Source organism: Aulonocara stuartgranti (assembly GCF_965226115.1).
Source record: "Aulonocara stuartgranti genome assembly, chromosome: 8".
NCBI classification, from domain to species: Eukaryota; Metazoa; Chordata; class Actinopteri; order Cichliformes; family Cichlidae; genus Aulonocara; species Aulonocara stuartgranti.
In genome coordinates, this window is record NC_138959.1 from 29,337,655 (window position 1) to 29,356,244 (window position 18,590).

General features: G+C 42.9%; 1 protein-coding gene across 7 annotated transcripts in view; it reads right to left on the bottom strand.

Annotated features, from left to right (window-relative positions):
- The window catches only part of LOC309713587 (ryanodine receptor 2-like), a 304,174-nt gene that overhangs the window by 51,979 nt on the left and 233,605 nt on the right, over window positions 1-18,590 (bottom strand). For 5 of the 7 annotated variants that reach the window (XM_082545335.1, XM_082545334.1, XM_082545333.1 and 2 more), the window contains 7 exons: window positions 17,069-17,120; window positions 14,647-14,694; window positions 14,447-14,546; window positions 13,976-14,055; window positions 10,049-10,125; window positions 8,194-8,267; window positions 7,148-7,165 (listed from right to left, as the gene is read on the bottom strand). In XM_082545335.1, coding sequence (XP_082401461.1) covers window positions 7,148-7,165; window positions 8,194-8,267; window positions 10,049-10,125; window positions 13,976-14,055; window positions 14,447-14,546; window positions 14,647-14,694; window positions 17,069-17,120 — 449 coding nt within the window. The remainder of the gene's footprint in view (window positions 1-7,147; window positions 7,166-8,193; window positions 8,268-10,048; window positions 10,126-13,975; window positions 14,056-14,446; window positions 14,547-14,646; window positions 14,695-17,068; window positions 17,121-18,590) is intronic. The other 2 variants (XM_082545338.1, XM_082545336.1) reach the window with 1 other exon arrangement.

The window sequence follows — 18,590 nt, forward strand, 5'->3', positions numbered from 1 at the left end:
GGCGGAGCAGCATGGCCAAAAACAGCCACTTTCATGTCTCAAGTGCAACATTCAAAAGGAAAAAGAAAAGGAAGGGAGACTGAAGAGGGCGAAATGTACAAAGATTAGAAATGAGAAGGGCTGCAATTAATTAGTTTATTTTATACATACATACACACACATTATATATAAATTAAAGGAACACTTTTTAATCCAAGTATACCATCAAGATACCATCAAGGCAGTTAACCTACGGTATATGGTATATGGTATAGTGAGTTAAGTAACAGAGAGTGTTGTTGATCAGTTTAGCTGCTTTGGTGTTATCTTATAGAGCTGACCCTACAGGGGACAAGTAGTTCAAATCCTTCAGGATGCACATTAATACATGCCATTTCCAGAACATTTGCTGTGTCTCCTAGCACAGTCAAGAGCATGGAGGAGATTTCAGAAGATAGGGAGCTATTCTAGAAGGACTGCACTGTAAAAGGACCATAACCCATCAGTAGGAACACGTTGAGCACTGCCAGACCTACAAAATGGTCACTGGTGTGAACTTATCGGCCAAACAATCATATGTTATGCTGCCAGTAACACCATTCAGCATTTCAGCTTTTCACAGATGAGATTAAGTTAACCTTGACACGTGTGACAGACGTGAAAGGGTCTGGAGACGCAGTGGAGAACGTTATGCTGCCTGTAACATCAGCATGAATGGTGTAGTGATGGGTCAGTGATAGTCTGAGAAGGCATATTGATGGACAAACACACAGACCAACAGGATAGGCAATAGAGATTGACAGACCACGTGACTTTCGCGCATCGCATGCCGGGTACTAGTGGCAAAACAATCAAAGCAATGCATCAAACGCAAGCATTTGCATCACCGCAAAACGTTCATTCTCCGGTTCCAATACCTTCTTGCTTTTTCTTTGCCCCCCCAAAAAAGGTATGTACAAAACGAAGGAGAACAATGCCGGTCCGTACAAAGACAGACTTGATGAAAAGTCAAAGAAAAGATACGAGGAAAAAATCAAAGGTGTGAAAGGGTCAGACCCTCACGAGCACACAGAGGGACAAAAGACGTTAGCGTGCTGCCCAACTTTCACCACGCTCAGATTTATAATTATACGGTTCTTGGAGTGAGTGCATACACTCATGAAGTTTAGTAACTTCAGGTCACTGCAACAAGCCCAGGTACAGTTTACCGACGGATGGGTACAGGACCTTGAAATGCACCGTGTAGAACGAAAGACCATCGTACGAACAAAGGTAAGTTTACCAGTCTCACAAATCGTCTTGATAAATACACATTCGTTAACCGTTTATTAATAGGACCTTTGAGCTCAACGGTAATTAATTAGTAGTAGAAATAATTTCTGGTAGCATTACAGAAATGTAGCAGTGACAATAATATTGTATGCTGTAATCGCACTGGGCAATTAGTGATACAAAAAACCTGTTTTATCCTGTGAATAAAAGTATATGTTTTTGTCATTGTACCATAATAACAGAAGCGAAACGCAATATTCTGTCAGGACAATTCACTATTTATGCACAATAAAACAAAAGAGCATAGTGCGACAATTTCTGTTCAGTGCCAGACTTGCTTGTAACCTATATCACCAGTTATGTTATGAAAAATGACGTATTAACTACTAAAAAACACTGACCTTTGTGTAAATGCTTGGAGCAGACTAACCTGTGAGCTGGAGTGTTCTGGGACGTTATATTTGGTCTTCGAATGGCTGCAATCCAGGCCATCCGTCGGCTATTTGTTACTTCGGAAACATGGCTCGAACAATTTCTCTTCAACGACGTAATCCGATAACAACCGATCTCTTTACCCGTCGGCTTCCCGTGGCTGTCATGCGACCGGCTATTGCAGTTAATAATACAACAGCTTCTTGACATTTTTTGCGTTTCTTTTTATCGCTGTGTGACTGTTTTCAATTGAAAGCCTGCGTGCGCTAGTACCGCTTGCCACGTGTTCCCAGAATCCTTTGCGGTTTTACCCCTGAATGATGTCACATTTTCAATCTCTATAGCACCCTGACTGCCAACAGGTATCGGGATGATACCTATTGGAAGTCAGGCCCTGTCAGACGCTATGGTCGTTCAGTGGGTCCTGGTGCATGACAATGGCCTCATGTGGTGAGAGTATGCAAGCTGTTCCTGGAGGATGAAAGACGTGATACCACTGACTAGTCAGGCCCCTATGTTCACCAGACCTAATCCAACAGTATACCTCAGGTACTTGTAAAATGTACTACATTCAGTCCATCCAACCTTGTTAGATTGCACCTCCAACGGCCCAGGAGCTCACTGATGGCCTGGTCTTGATCTGGGAGGAGATCCCCCAGGACACTGTGCTTAATCTCATTATGAACATGTGCTAATGTTGTTAGGCATACATACAAGCATGTGGGGGCCACACAAACTACCAAGTTTGAGTTGCTGCAAGGAAATGTCAGCAAAATGGACTAAACTGCGCACATTATTTTTTCACTCTGATTTCATTGGTTTCATTTCCAATGAATGTCCTTTCATTGCTAACACATTACCCAGTTCATATTAGTAGATTAGTAGATATCTAGCATGGTTTTTACCCCATTGGGATCCAATGTTTTCAAAGTGTTCCTTTAACTTTAAGCAGTGCATATATATACATATATAATGTGTGAGTATCTCTGTGTGTATAGTCATGAAGAAGAAAGTACATCCCCTTTCAATTTGAAGGCTTTACATAATTAGGTCATAAAAAAAAACCTTATCAGGTCTTAAAATTAGTGAAATCCATCTTAAGATGAACAACAACACAAGACGTACTGTTTCATTATTTACATTGTGCCTGTACATTGTGGTTTTGGCTGGTGGAAGTTGTTTCACTGTGCCTTCAGGTCAGGGAATGGGTTTGGTCGTTTGGCGCATAAGCACAAACAACAGTTCAGAGTACCCAGCCTTCTTGGAGTCACTGGGTGGGGTGCTTCATCTGGTGACTGAGATGTCCTACTGGGAAACTTCAATGATCAGGTCCACTAGTCCGTGATTGATTTTGTGACAGTGTCAGCTGTCAACTGATCATCACCTGGCGGTTGGTTTAATCAGGTGGCGGCGAAGGATGCTGGACAGAATTGTGAAGGTGTGCTGAAAACACCTGCCAGAAGCCCTGGTTCATGAGATCTTCGACTCTCACCTCCAGCCTTCCGAGGGACGAAGGAATGCTGCTGGAGGTTGTTGGAGGTTGCTCAACAACCTCCATTGTTGGGCATGCTGAAAGGGGCAAGGTGGTTGGTACCTGTTATGATGGTAATCCCCAAACCAGATGGTGGGTGCTGGAGATGAAGGGAGCGATCAAGCTGAAGAAGTCCTACAGGGCTTGTGTAGCCTTAGGGACTTTGGAAGCAGCTGACAGGTACCAGCAGAGCCACATACCTTTCAGCTGTTTTTGTGCTCGGGTGATAGATGAAGCAAAATCTTATGTGTGGGAGGAGTTCAGTGAGGCCATGGAAAAAGACTGCCTCAAAGTGGTTAGGAATCCTAAATTCCTAAAGGCCCTGGGTTGTCCTGGTTGACGCATTGCATGGAAATCTGCAGATGTGCCTCTGGGGGCTTTAAGAAGGTGGGCTAGAGTGTGTACTTCAACCACAGGGGGATCACACTCCTCAGCCTCTCTGGGAAGGTCTAGTGTGGTGGAAAGTTAATTAATTAATTAATTAATTAATTAATTAATTAAATCGTATGACTGTTCCCACCACTAACACATGACCCTACGATGTGTTCACTGCATCATTCCATGTTTGGCACTGATCACCACCTGCACTCATGTATATATCATGTATATATCTATCCACTTAGCACTTTTAATTCTTATTCTTTTTTTTATATTTTTATGACAGTATGTTTGCACTGAAGCACCGCAGCAATTTCCTAATGTTGTAAACCTGCTCAACATTTGGCAATAAAACCCTTTCTGATTCTGATTCTGATTAGTCAAACCTCGGATACAGGAGGAACAGTGCTGTTTTCGTACTGGTCGTGGAACACTGGACCAGCTCTTCATCCTCCTACGGATATTTCAGAGTGAGTGGGAGTTTGCCCAGCCAGTCTACATTTCTTTTGTGAACTTACTGGTCGATCTACATCCCTACCCTCACCTATGATCATGAGCTACGGGTAGTGACTATAAGAATGAGATCACGGATATACAGTGGTGTGAAGAACTGTTTGCCCCCTTCTTGAGCTCCTATTTTTTATACGTTTTTCACATTTAGATGTTTCAGATTATCAAACTGGCAATGAGCCACAGCATCTCAGTGGAATTCAGGTCAGGACTTTCATTAAGCCACTTTGTAAGTATTAAGAGGTGGACTTGCTGGTGTATTTTGGATCATTGTCATGCTGCAGAACCCAAATGCACTTCAGCTTGGGGACACAAACATATGTCCGGACATTCTCCTTCAGGATGTTTTGGTAGACAACAGAATTCATTGTTCCATTTACACCACAAGTCTTCCGTCCTGAGGCAGCAAAACAGTCCTGGAACATCACACTACCATCACCATATTTTACTGTTGGTATGATTTTCTTTTCTGAAATGCTGTGTTACTTTTACACCAGATCTAACAGGACACACACCTTCTAAAAAGTTAAACTTTTGTCTCATCAGTCAGTCCCTAGACTATTTTCCCAAAGGTCTTGGGTATCATCAAGATGTTTTCAGGCAAAACTGAGACAAGCCTTTATGTTCCTTTTACCAGCAGTGGATTTGTCTTGGAACTCTGCCATGAAGGCCATTTTTGCCCAGTCTCTTTCTTATGATGGAGTCATGAACACAAACTGAGGCAAATGAGGCCTGATGTTGTTCTGGGGTCTTTGTCACCTCTTAGATGAGTTGTTGCTGCGGTCTTGGGTTACCTTTGGTCGGCTGGTCACTCCTGAGAAGGTTTGCCACTGTTCCTTGTTTTCGCTATCTGTCGATAATGGCTCTCACTGTGGTTCGTTCAAGTCCTACAGGTTTAAGAAATGGCTTTTCCTTTTCCAGACTGAGAGATCTTAATTACTTTTTTTGTCACCTGTTCCTAAATTTCCTTGGATGGCAGCATGATATCTGGTTTTGAGGATCTTTTGGTGTACTCTACTTTGTCAGGGAGGTCTTATTTATGTGATTTCTTGATTGGAAACAGGTGTGACAGTAGTAAGGCCTGGTTTTGGCTAGAGAAATCAAACTCAGCTTTTCAACGATGTGATACACCACAGTAAATTTATGTTAGAACTAAGAGCATCTTTAGGATTAAGGGTAATTAGCAGCCAGGTGCTGCTAAGGCAGTGTAATTTATTAACTGATCATTGTCAAATATGACTACAAAAGCTGAAGTTTTGGCAGTTTGCTTGTTGGGAGATTTCATATCTGTATTAACACAGTGCCAAAGAGAAAACATCAGTGGAAACAGCGGTGACAGAGACTATTCGCAAGTGGGAAACGCTCAAAATAGTTGCCAATTTTTTAAGGAGTGGATGTTCATATAGTACAAACAAATTCAGGCACAAAAGATTCATGAATCACTGATTTCTGAATACACACTGTTGTAAATGACGCCGAATGTTTTTAAGGCATGCAAGGCCAAACTGGAGATGTCAGTCCATAATGCACACCAGGCGAAACCAAACAACATATCGACACAAACGCTTCATACCAACTACTATAGGCACAGTGGTGAAGGGGCAGCCACAGGACCAGCGCACCTTGCAGACAACATGAACTCCTCTGTATACCACCATTCTCGAGTCAAATATTTGGGAGGCCTTCTGTTCGACAGCCCAAACAGGGCCAATGCAACGGGTTAATGAGTAAAGTACATTAGCAAATCTACAAGAGAACAGCTAAAAAACAAACCTATCAAGGTTTTGCAACGGCCCAGTCAAAGTCCAGAATCCATTCTGATTGAATTGCCATGTCTGGACTTTTCTGGATATTTCTTGTCAGTTATTGCAGATCCAATAATCACACGCTGCTTCTGCATTTTGTCTTAAAGTGTGTTAAATAAATGACATCATTCAATATGCCATGTGTTGTTCATTTAATCATTTTAGAACCTGATAAAGACAATTATGATCTTTGCATTCAAAGGGGGCGTACTTTCTTTTTAACAACTATATACATGTAACCTTTTTAAAATATTATATCAGAACTGTGAGGTGAAAAAAAACAAGTAAGAGAATTGAAAGGTTTGTTTACCACATGACTAAAATGAAATTAACCCTATCCCTAATTGCTGGGTGACCTGGTGAATGTTAATGTTTAAAACCCAAACTGGAAAGCTGCAGACCAAAATCTTAAAGTGTGCAACTTTAATAGAGGTCTAGTCTACAATTTTATTTGGTATCTGGTTAGACATATTCAATCTATTCATTGCAGCCCTGAATGCCAGAAACAGACAGAAACTGTGGCTGAGAACACAGAGGGGAGTTGTACAATTCACAACAATTAACAACCAGCACAATACAATCTCCAGTACTGAGACACAACAATCAGCTGACATAAGTTTAACTGTAAGATTCGGGGGTGTGGGTGGCAGATGGAGGTGTGCTGTGCTGGGGGGACTACTAGTCATTTTCTAATTTTCACAATGTGCCAGACACTGTACAAATCATGAGGGGGAGCCATAGATCAGCAGGTTGTGGCAGGAAGACTGTGATTCCACCACAAAATCAAGACAAGACTTCCGCCTTGTCTTGATTTTCTTTTCTTTTAAAATGTATTTATTTATTTTTTAATTCTAAAACTCTTCATCAAAGTATCATAATGAGTTTGCTTATTGTTAAAAAGAACGACAAGATACATTTTACCTTAAAATTACAAGGGGAGTAATATTTATGTATCTTCAATACAGATCTTCTACAAAGATCAGTTACAGACCCAGAGGTATTATAAAAAGCACCAAGAAGACTTTGGTAATAACTGGCTACCTCTAGAATAGTTGAAGCAAAAAAAGTTGCTTCAAGCACTGAGCAGGTTGAGGACATCCTTAGAGGTCCACACTCAGGACCTGGACAGAACTGACACAACATGTGTGTGTGCGTGCGTGCATGTGTGTGTGTGTATGTGTGAGAGAGAGAGCGAGAGAGGCCAACCAACACACAAGAAAATGGCAGAAGGCATAATTACCACGCTCATGAGTGATGACTGAGGGAGGAAAGAAAGTGCAGTAAACCAAAATAAGAACAGGAAAACAGGGGGAAGAAAGAAACAGAGAAAGAAAGTAAGAAAGAAAGTAAGAAACAAAGGAAAAGATTACATATAGGGAAAAGAGCGCTTTTTTCGTCATGTGGAATAAAAAAAATATGTATTAAAAGAAAACCTAAAATATATAAAAATATACTACCAGAACCTTTTTTATTTGCTTTTGTCATCAATGATATGCATTTACAGTACTATGTAAAAGTCCTGAGGGACAAAGACAGGCAAAAACAGTTTGTACAGTGTTAATCATTTTGAAAGTCAACATTTGGTATGACTTCTAGCTTTCTTATCATTTCCTAATGTAGTCTTCAGGGATAGGAGCACTGTACAAGGTGAAACACTGTATAATACACTGTCAGTAACACTAATATACATTTTTATATTTAGATAATCAAATTATAATTTTTAATGTGTTGACTACTATACTACTAATCAAACTAAGAGGAATACTGTACTTTTTTCATGGAGTTGGGAAGAGTGGCGACATATTTTTATGGTTTGAAAAGTCTTTGTAATGTTTACAAACAAGAGATGTACAAGACAAATCATCAGCACGCTTGTACATCAGAAAATCATACTTGATAATGCACGCAAACCAGCAACACTGAATTACCACCTCATTTACACAGGAAAAAACAACAAAAAACCTTTTTATTGATTATAACGAACAATGTGAAAAATAAATGGTGGCTCTCTACAATCTTAATGTTTCTACAGTGTTGAAGGTTATTTCAGAATATTGTGTTGTTTTAAAAGCAGCTTTAAACTGACCATCTTTAGGTTAATTAAATACTTTAACTAGACCTAGATAAGTTAAGTATTTTAATATTAACATTCTCTATGCTTTCAATAGGTAGAAAGTTAAGGTCGTCAAACTCCATCCCGGAAAAAGAGATGTTTCATAAATTTTGGTTTTCGTTTTTGTATTTTTTCAAAATTAGCCCAAAAGGTATAAACATGGGGAATCTTACCTGATCCTTCCTCTGTCACCATTCCCAGTCCCTCTGCTTTATTTTGCCTCTCAAATGCATTTAGATCCAGAACACTAAAACAAAGACAAATATAGTGTGAATCACTACATCCATCGCATTTCTGCTCTATTCGTGTTTTTGTCTTGCCCTTGTTTGATGAGTGTTTTCCTTTTCCGTGGATTTATCCTATATGTGCAAGTCTCTGACCAGCAGTTTTATTCCATGTTTATGTTGAATATTGGCCTCTCATGTGGTTTTCAATGTTTTTATTTCATTGTTGTCTTGAATGCCCCATTGTCCATCTCCTTTATGTGTGTATGGTCTGTACATTTGCTCAGTCAGGCTGACATACACTCTTCCTAAATTGACATCTGGTTTATTTGAGTTGTTTGGTGGCTTTTTTTTTCTCTGCTACAACTGTGCCTTTTACTACCTTCCTAGGAATACTGTCAGCAAATAGAACCAAGTAAAACTTTTGCAGCCAAAATGACAACAACCTCAACATATAAACAATAATAATTTAAACCCTGCTAAAAGAGTTTGTACAGTTCGCCATTTCCTGAAAAACAAAAGTGCTGAGCACACAAAGTTGCCCGCTAGATCAGATTAATAACATTGCACAAAGTACAACCAAATTTGCAGAAGGTGCTGGCAAATATAACAGAAATAATGATATGAAATATAACACACAACAGTACAAGAGAACACAATAACTAGAATTTAATACAATATGAATTACTGCACTACGGTAGAGTGAAGCATGTACTTGTAATGCAAAGGTAACTACTGTTTTGCTGGGCAGTCAGTCAAGATAAGTGTTTGGCAGAGTTCAGTTCTAGTATGGTTCTGGAACAGAAGCAGTTCATAAATTTGTTTGTTCATGATTACAGGGACCTGAATCGTCTGCCAAAGTGCAGTAACTTCAACAGGTAATGTGCAAAATGGAATCATGTTTTCTTCTCTGCTAAGGCAGTGAGAGCTGAAAGTTTCCCCAAAGAAGCGAGTTTAGAGTACAGCTAGTTTCTGGGAAGACTTTAAGATCCTCTGAAGGGATTTTCTGTCTGCCACTGAGCTGTCAGCACATCTTACAGAGATGCAGAATGGCAATGAAGGGGGAGTTTCTCAAGAAGTGTAATCTCTGCTGTGCCTTGATAAGTGCAGTCTCTGGACCAGGAGTGATTTTCTGAAGCTTGTATACCAAGAAACTCGAAGGCAGGAACCTTTGCCACACAGTCTCTATCAATGTGTATTGGGTTATGATATTTGTTGTGCCTCCAGTAATCTATCATGAGTTCTTTGGTTTTGGTAGAGCTAAGGGTTGTTCTCTGTATCCCATCCTGGGGCTTCATCTACAAAGGCTGTCACATCTTCTTCTGAGATGTGCCAACTACAGTCTTCTCATCATCAAACTTAGCTGTGGTGTGTGGAAAATTGATAGGGATGCAGAGGGTAGAGAGGATGTAAAAGGAGGTTCAACACACAGCTTAATAATGCTGGTGTTCAATGTGACAGTGAAAGAGAAGCAGGGGCCTAATCTAACCATCTGCATGCGATTAGTCAGAAGGTCACTGATCCTGTGGTAGACAGGTGTGAAAGTTGTAAGCCAGTATGTTTGGTGACCAGATGGACAGTAGTGAAAGCGGAATCTAAGTTTACAAAGAGTATCCTTACATATCTTCACTACTGCTCAAGATGGCATAACGCAGTATACAAGACAGTGGAGATGTCTTGGTGCATGGAAAACTACTTTTATCACATCTCTCTTTTTTTCATATAACACAACAAAGAGTTAGACCCTCTACATGATGACAACAAATACTTGCTTCAGCCCTGAAATAGGAAATCTTATTTATACCTGCATGACTGCATGAGACCAGCCAGACTCTGAAAGAAGCCCACGTCCTTCTTGTCCTTCAGATAATCTAACATTTTCTGTTAAAGATGACACAGTGAAAGCACAATAAGATACTGGAGTTTACTCAGATTTGACAAAAAACAGTCTACATCTGTCATTAAAATAAAAATACTGGTGGTGGTACCCCTCAGCCTCCTAGTAGATACACCTACAGTATGTATTTCAAAATCGTACATCCCCTTCTTCTCAAGTTATCGGATTCGCAAGGTTTTCCAAAAACCTGATCTCTGACTTCTAACTTTGAGGTCAAGGACACTGAGATTCCAACTTCTCCGAGATTTTTACTACTCCTATGTTATCAGTGTCAAAGTCCTGGATGACTTACTTCTCCAATTATCACATTCACAAGACTTTCAGAAAACTTGACCTCTAGCCTTGACCTTCAGGTCAAGGTCAGTGAGGTTCAGACTCGTATGAGATTTTTAGTAGATCTGTGTGGAAGGGTGGGGTCTGTAGCTCAGTTGCAGGGGAGGGGTGGTGCAGTTGGTTTAGAGGGCAGTGCGACGGGAGACTGGCCAACAGAGTTGGAGATCATCAGGGAGGCCCAGATGGCAGCACTTAGCCTTCTGGTCGTAGCAAAAACTTACTTTCCTGATGTCCATTGAGTGATCCTAGATCTGCTTCACCACCCTAAGACCACTCCTGTTGGTTCTGGATGGAGCTGAGGGATTGGCCATTTGCCTATGCCAGGTGGCTCCATAAGGCGGTGGCCAGGTGCCTGCAGACTGGCCCAATGAAGGGGAAAGGCTGCTGAATATGCTAACATTGGAGAAGTTCACGAGGTGGCTCACAGTGGAAAAAGTGGAACGGGGTCCATTTTCATGTGATACTGGCTGAGGATCACCTGGCGCCGCAGGAGCTGGTAGCAAGTTGGCTTGTCCGGGCCCGGAGAAGGAAACCCCGCGAGGTCCCACTGTAGCCAGCAGCTGTAGTGCACTGGCTGCCAACATTTAATGGCACCAACATTTAATGGCACCAACATGTAATGACGCTTCTCCCTGTGTGGGTTCTCTTGCGTCCCTCAATGAGAGCAGCACATTTGTTGGGGCAAGAGTGCTGGAGTTGCGGCTGGGACATGTCCACTGGGAGTGCCCGCTTGATGGAGATGGGGCGAGTGTTCCATGTCACTGGCCCTCCAGCGACTTCCTCTGGTCCAGGAGTATACAGTACTCTAGTAAGGTGCCAAGTGGGTACAGACCGGGCTATGGTGGACTCGGGCTCCACGCAGGCACACCCAGTTGATGGTGCAGAAAAGCCATTAAGAAATATCTTACAGGCAGCTCATTATAACCCAATTACTGGCCACATGCAATAAAAAAAGGGAACAAATCATGGCCTGTTTTTTTTTTTTTTTTTGGCATTTGAAGGGATGTGCGCCTGTGGTGTGCATCCAGCCCAGGATGTTGTACTCATTACCACTAATGGAGGGTCCATTTAAGTGCACTGGCATGGATCTCATCTGGCCATTTCACCATAGTGCATGAGGGTATCACTTTGTATTACTTTTGGTGGATTATGCAACAGATATTCTGAAGTAGTGGCATCCTGGAAGAGACACTGATTGACCAGGGCTTCATGTCTTGTACACTAAAAGAACTGTTTAATTACTGTCCATCAAATATGTTTGGCCAAGCATTCATCACCCTCAGAATGACGGGTTGGTAGAGCGGTTGAACTAGACTGGAAAGTCTATAATTTTTAAGTGTATTCATTAGGATGAGCAAAATAGAGATTGCAGGCTAGACTCTCATTTTTTTAGGGACTAGTAAAGCGCTATACAAATACAGGCCATTCACCTGTACAATTGGGGAGCTTGGCTGAGACAATTTTCACTGGGAGTTAAAGTACTTGTGTTGCTCCCTTTATCCATCTCAAAATTACCTGCCAAGCGGCAAGAACTATTGGTCACAGAGTGAGTGTGGGATGTTGACTATGAAAAGGTGCAGTCGGACAGGGTTGCAGGCTCTCCCCTGCATGGTCACACCACTCTCACAGAGTACCATTTTGAAATGTGCATTGGGGTTTCAGTGCATTCACACCCTTATAGATTGCCTAAGCAGAAAAGACAAATTACTCAGAAAGAATTGGCTGTTATCCTGGAGATAGGGGTGATAGAAGAGTCACAAAACATCTGGTGTAGCCCCATAGTTTTTGTGGTGTAGAAAGCTGGGTCTATATTGTTCTGCGTGGACTACCACAAGGTGAAGGAGGTGTCACAGTTTGACGCTTACCCCATGCCTCAGGTACAAGCTTATGGATTGGTTAGGTACTGCTCGTTTTATCATTATGCTGGATTTAATCAAGAGCTACTGGCAGACTTGTCTCTGGACAAAAAAATGGCCTTCTCCAGTCCATACAGATTGTTCCAAATGGTCACACTTCCATTGGCTTGTTTAGAGCCCCAGCCACTTTCCAGCACTTCACAGACAGGATGCTGTGTCCACATGCTGCATACGCCACTGCCTAGCTGGATGATCATCCATGGATCCATGGACCATCCATGGTGACATCGAATCATATGCAGCAGGTGGCCTGCAGCCCTGGAGTTCCTGAGGCAGGCAGGGCACAAGGCCAACATGAAGAAGTGTGCGGTTGGACAGAGGGAGGTACAGTATCTGGGGTACCACCTGGGAGGCAGGCAGTTGCATTCTCAAATGGAGAAAACCACAACCACTGCAAGCTGCCCGCATCTCGGGGCCAAAAAGGAGGTGAAGTGGTTGCTGGGGCTGGCTGGTTACTATTGTTGGTTCATCTCAACATTTGCGGAGGTCACCAGTCCCTTGACTGATCTCCCCTAAAAGGGTAAACCAGATCTTGTCCAGTGGACGGAGCAGTGCCAGACAGTGTAAGGTAATGAAGACTTTTTCTTCCCTTGTGTTCTGCAGACTGACACGTTGAGCAGAGGGCTGGGGGCTGTTTCATCCCAGCAAGTAAGAGGGGTTGACCATCACGCTGTCTACATCAGTTGGAAACTCTCAGAACAAGAAACCAGGTAGAGCATGGCAGTGCCTGGCGATCCAGCGGGTGGTGGACTCTCTTCGTTATTACCTCCCTGTTCAGATCGTGCCCCACTGCAGTGGCTCCACCACATGAAAGATGTCAATGCCTAGATCACCCAGTCATATCTGGCTTGCCAGCCTTATAAGTTCAAGGTGATCCACAGGCCAGGGCCCACATGGCTGATTTTCTCTCCAGGGGAATTTGTAGGGCTATGTGGTGGGCCGTGGACTGTGCCTCAGCTGCGGGGGGAGGGGTGGTGCAGTGGGTTCAGGGAGCAGTGCCAGGACCTAGAGGAGGAACAGGAACTGAGAGCAGATGGCTGCGCATGAGGAGGCACCTTCAGTAAGAAATCTGGTGATAACAACCCGGTAAGGCTAAATTGTAAATAAAGACCAGTGCATCTTAAAACACTGTGTGTCTTACTGGGCAACATAACACAAAGGTGTGTTGCAGTACACCATAGTATCAATTTCAGCCCTTTTGCGCTGCATTCTCAAGATTTTCATAAAATTTGACCTCCGAACCTTGACCTTGAAGCCAAGGTTACTGAGATTTGAACTCATCTGATATCTTTAATAGATACACCCATGGTGTCAATTTCAAAATTCTATGTTGCATCGTTCTCAAGTTCATTCACAAACGTAGGTGTCCACGTCGCCTGTCCACCCAGGGTGATGACAAAACCTTTTACAACTGAGAGGTAAAAATCTATGAGAAAAATTTTAAATTTCAGTGGAATAGATGCATTATATTTCACACTTGTACCAGTTACTTTGAGTATGCTTTGTATAAATAACATTTGAAAATAGATAATATAGCTATAATCCAGCAGTCAATATAAATAACAGTGAAGTAGCGAAGCATTACCTGCTGTACGGTTGAGTTCCCACCATTGAGAATAGCTATGCCCAGTTTCAGAGTAGATGCCACCATGGGACCCATCTCACCTGGAGGAGAGGAACACCCACTCGAAATGACTCACTAGCATTTGTTAGCTTTTTAAATTTGTTTATAACAAAGAACAATTGAAACTTTTATTATTTTACTAATATTTTTTTGCACAGCATATTTTTAAACCAGAATGTCAGAGAGGTATTAACACATCCTGATTATTATCGGTTACAGTTCACATATTGTTATAATGTGAGAAGTACAGAAAAAAATCAACTGAAAAATCGAGAAGGCTCCCAAACAGTCATATCCAGAACAAATTACTTTTAACACATCAATGAGTAAGCAGGCATAGGGATTGGACAGCCTGGTTCTATCACAAGGGCCGTAATATATTTGCCACCACCGAGTTACAGTAAAGAGTAGGGGGTGATAGCCAAGACTTACCTTTACTAGCACTGATGGTTTGGAGCACCATCTCAGCAGCGCCACGGTCGTGCAGCCGAGCCTGCTGATACAACAGCTTCTGCTTCTCCATCTCTTTTTCCTTTGTTAGAAAGGTGACGCATATCATTGCAGACCATCTAAAAATGAAACTGCTAAAAACTAGAGACTAGTGGAAGATTCAAGACCGACTGATCACCTACTTCAAAACTCTTCACTTCTCCATCGTCATCCTCTTCATCATGGCAACTCTGAAGGAAGGGAGAAAGGTGAAAAAAAAAGCATACAAACTACAGACTGTTTACTTAGGATAGATATAGCCACATCAGCGACGGGAAGTTCCAAAGCACTGAGGCATCAAACTTAGTGTTTTCGGTGTCACCATCTTTGTTTTTTTAAACCAGATGTTACGAATGATGGGGAGGGCCGGTATCTGCTGCTTTGTGCAAAGATGAACAGGATGAAACTTGCCAGAGTTCTACAAAATGACCTGCAGCAGGACCATCCATCCATCCATCCATCCATTTTCTTCCAATTATCCAGGGGCAGCAGCCTAAGCAGAGAAGCCCAGACCTCCCTCTCCCCAGCCACCTCCTCCAGCTTGTCCCTGGAAACACCAAGGCGTTCCCAGGCCAGCCGAGAGATATAATCTCTCCAGCGTGTCCTGGGTCTGCCCCGGGGCCTCCTCCCGCTGGGACATGCCCGGAACACCTCACGCAGGAGGCGCCCAGGAGGCATCCTTGTCAGATTCCCGAACCACCTCAACTGGCTCCTTTCGATGTGGAGGAGCAGCGGCTCTACTCTGAGCCCCTCCCGAATGGCTGAACTTCTCACCCTATCTCTAAGGGAGAGGCCAGCCACCCTTCGGAGGAAGCTCATTTCTGCCGCTTGTATTCACAATCTCGTTCTTTCGGTCACTACCCACAGCTCGTGACTATAGGTGAGGGTAGATCGACCGGTAAATTGAGAGGCCACTGACATGAATGTCTCTGATCAACAATCAACAAACGACTTTATGATGGTGGCCTGGGGACATAGCTTCCTCTTGTCAACCCTCTGCTGACTGCCCAGCACTGTAGAGCCTGTCTGGCATTTGCCGTAGAATACCAGAATGGTCCACCACTGGTGCCCTATCCTTTTCACAGATGATAGCAGGTTCACCCTGAGCACATGTGACAGATGTGAAAGGGTCTAGAGAAGCTGTGGAGAACATTATGCCGCCTGTAACATCGTTCAGTATGACTGGTCTGGGGGAGGCATATCCATGGACAGACGCACAAACCTCTAACAGACTAGGTAATGGCACCCTGACTCCCATTAAGTAATGGGATGAAATCGTTGGACTCATTGTCAGACCCTATGGTGATGCATTGGATCCTGGGTTCCTCCTGGTGCCTGACAATGCCTGGCATGTTAAGTAACGTAAAATAAACAATATAAAAAGAATCTTTGCCAGGCAAAGTGTGCATGATTGAGTCTCACATGCTTTAATTTTTTATTCGATGTGTAGGTGTTCACCACAAAGAGGTTTTTTTTTTATTTTGGGGAACCTGGTTGGTCCTAAAGCTAAAGACACCAATCTTTGTGTTTATATATGTCATGATCCAGGTGAGTGTTCAGTGGTTTTCTGTCCTGGCCTTGCGCTCTGCATCTGCCTTTTGGGGTGGAGCCCTGGTTCAACACCTACACCTCCACGTGTTTTCCATCTGTGGCATTCAGCAAGACAGTATTTAAAACCAGTGTTGCCATCAGTTCTTCACCCCTTCGTTTCTTTGTTCATGCCAAGTACTTGATCTCTTTTGTGCCTTTAGCAATCTCGTCAAGTCACCACCTTACTCCTTCATCTGGACGCTGGTCTCCACAGTCAAATCCCAGCTTCATTCTGCAACTTGCTTCTCTCGACTTAAATTACTCACTGCTCTCACCTGCCTGTCCTCCTGCCTGCTGCTTCCTCTGGATTACTAGAATGCAAGGTTGGAACCCAACTCACTCATTCAACACTCAGACGGCTACCCACCTCCAGAGCAACCCCTGCCACGTATTCATGTCTCACCATAGTTTATTCTGTGATTTCAATAAAACTTGTGAAATCTTATTTCCGCTCTGTATTGTGTCTGCACTTATGCTCACTCCCACGTACTGGTCTCCCGGCCTTGACAGCATAAAGTGTCTGAAGAAATATACCCAGCAGACCCAATTCGGACTGCAATCCCTAAGCAGTGATATATTAACAGTATCCTAAACCAACAACAACTCTACCATCCAGAAGACTAGTAACTAGTCTTCTGGACTAGTAACTGCTAGTGCTACTGTTAACAGTGCAGCTGCTAACATTTGGTTAATTTGCCACAGTTTGGTGCATCTGTTTTTCCATTTCTTTTTCCTCTCTTAGCTTTTCAGGCCACACTAAACTATTCTACACTGAAGGTAGGGGAGGTGCCAGTTGCAATAAGTGATTTGATTAGGCAGTACAGCACCCTGCAAGTAATCCATCAGCCCAAAAGCATCAGCCCTGGTCTATGACATAAACAGCACACAGAACAATAACCGGTTTTTTTCACCGTCTATGCTAAGCCAGCTATGTGAGTCTCAATTCAAAAGTGTTGGTACTCAGATAACAGATACCTTAGCCATGATGTCTGCGTAGGCCATGTAGAGATTATCCTCATCCAGTTTACTGCAAAAACAAACACATTCACAAAAGTTAGCACAATTATAGCTGTATTAAGGAAAATTATTTTGGTGCACCACGGACTGAAATGACATCTTCTCATTTAATAGTTTTTCATTATTTTTATGAATATTTACATGTTTTATATTTCAGATACTTTAAAATATCGACCCTTTGCTTTGATTACTGCTTTGCACACTCTTGGCACTCTCTCTCTGAGCTTCATGAGGTCGTCACCAGAAATGGTTTTCCAAAAGTCTTGGAGTTCCCAGAGATGCTGAGCACCTGTTGGTCCTTTTGCCTTCACTCTGCGCTCCATCTCATCCCAAACCGTCTCCATTGGGTTTAGGTCACTGTGACTGTGGAGGCCAGGCTGTCTGGTGCAGCACTCCATCACTCTCCTTCTTGGTCAAACAGCCCTCACACAGCCTGGAGGTGTGTTTGGGCTCATTGTGCTGTTGGAAAATAAATGATGGTCCAACTAAACACAAACTGGATGAGGTGGCATGTCGCTGCAGGATGCTGTGGCAGCCATGCTGGTTCAGTGTGCCTTCAATTTTGAAAAAAATCCCAGTAATGGTGTCACCACCAAAGCACTCTCACACCATCACACCTCCTCCTCCATGCTTCACAGTAGGAATAGAATAGAATAGAATAGAATAGAATAGAATAGCCTTTATTGTCATTGTACAGAGTACAACGAAATTGGAGTGCCACTCCCTTGGTGCAAGTTTCAATAATAAATATAAATGTAAAATATAAAAGTACAAAAAAAAACAATCGTAAGTACTCAAACAATAGTATGTACAATATATACAGGATAGCAGCATTAATATAATGACAGTATGAATAGCAGCATAATATAATGACAGTGACGGTATGGAATAGGTTCAATTGTTTTTGTGCTTATTTACTACGGTGATAGCTCTGGGAAAGAAGCTATCCCTGAATCTGTTTGTCCTGGTTTTATGTGACCTGTACCGTCGGCCTGACGGTAATAGTTCAAACAGTTGGTTGCTGGGGTGAGAGTGGTCCTTGATGATATTGCCAGCTCTGCTGAGGTACCGAGAGTTTGCAGTGACCTCCAGGCTGGGCAGAGAGCAGCCAGTGATCTTCTGGGCTGTGTTGATGACCCTCTGCAGTACTTTCCTGTCTGCAGCTGAGCACCCTGCATACCATGTTGTTATGCCGTACGTTAGGATGCTCTCTATGGTGGCTCTGTAAAATGTCACCAGCAGCCTCTCCTCCAGGTTGTTCCTCCTGAGCACTCTCAGAAAGTGGAGACGCTGCTGGGCCTTTTTAACCACCGCTGTAGTATTTGCAGTCCAGGAGAGGTCATCAGATATCTGCACGCCCAGAAACCTCATGGAGTGTACCCTCTCCACACAGCTCCCGTGAATGTAAAGTGGGGCCGGGTCTGCTCTGCCCTTCCTGAAGTCCAAGATAAGTTCTTTAGCTTTCGTGGTGTTCAGTTGG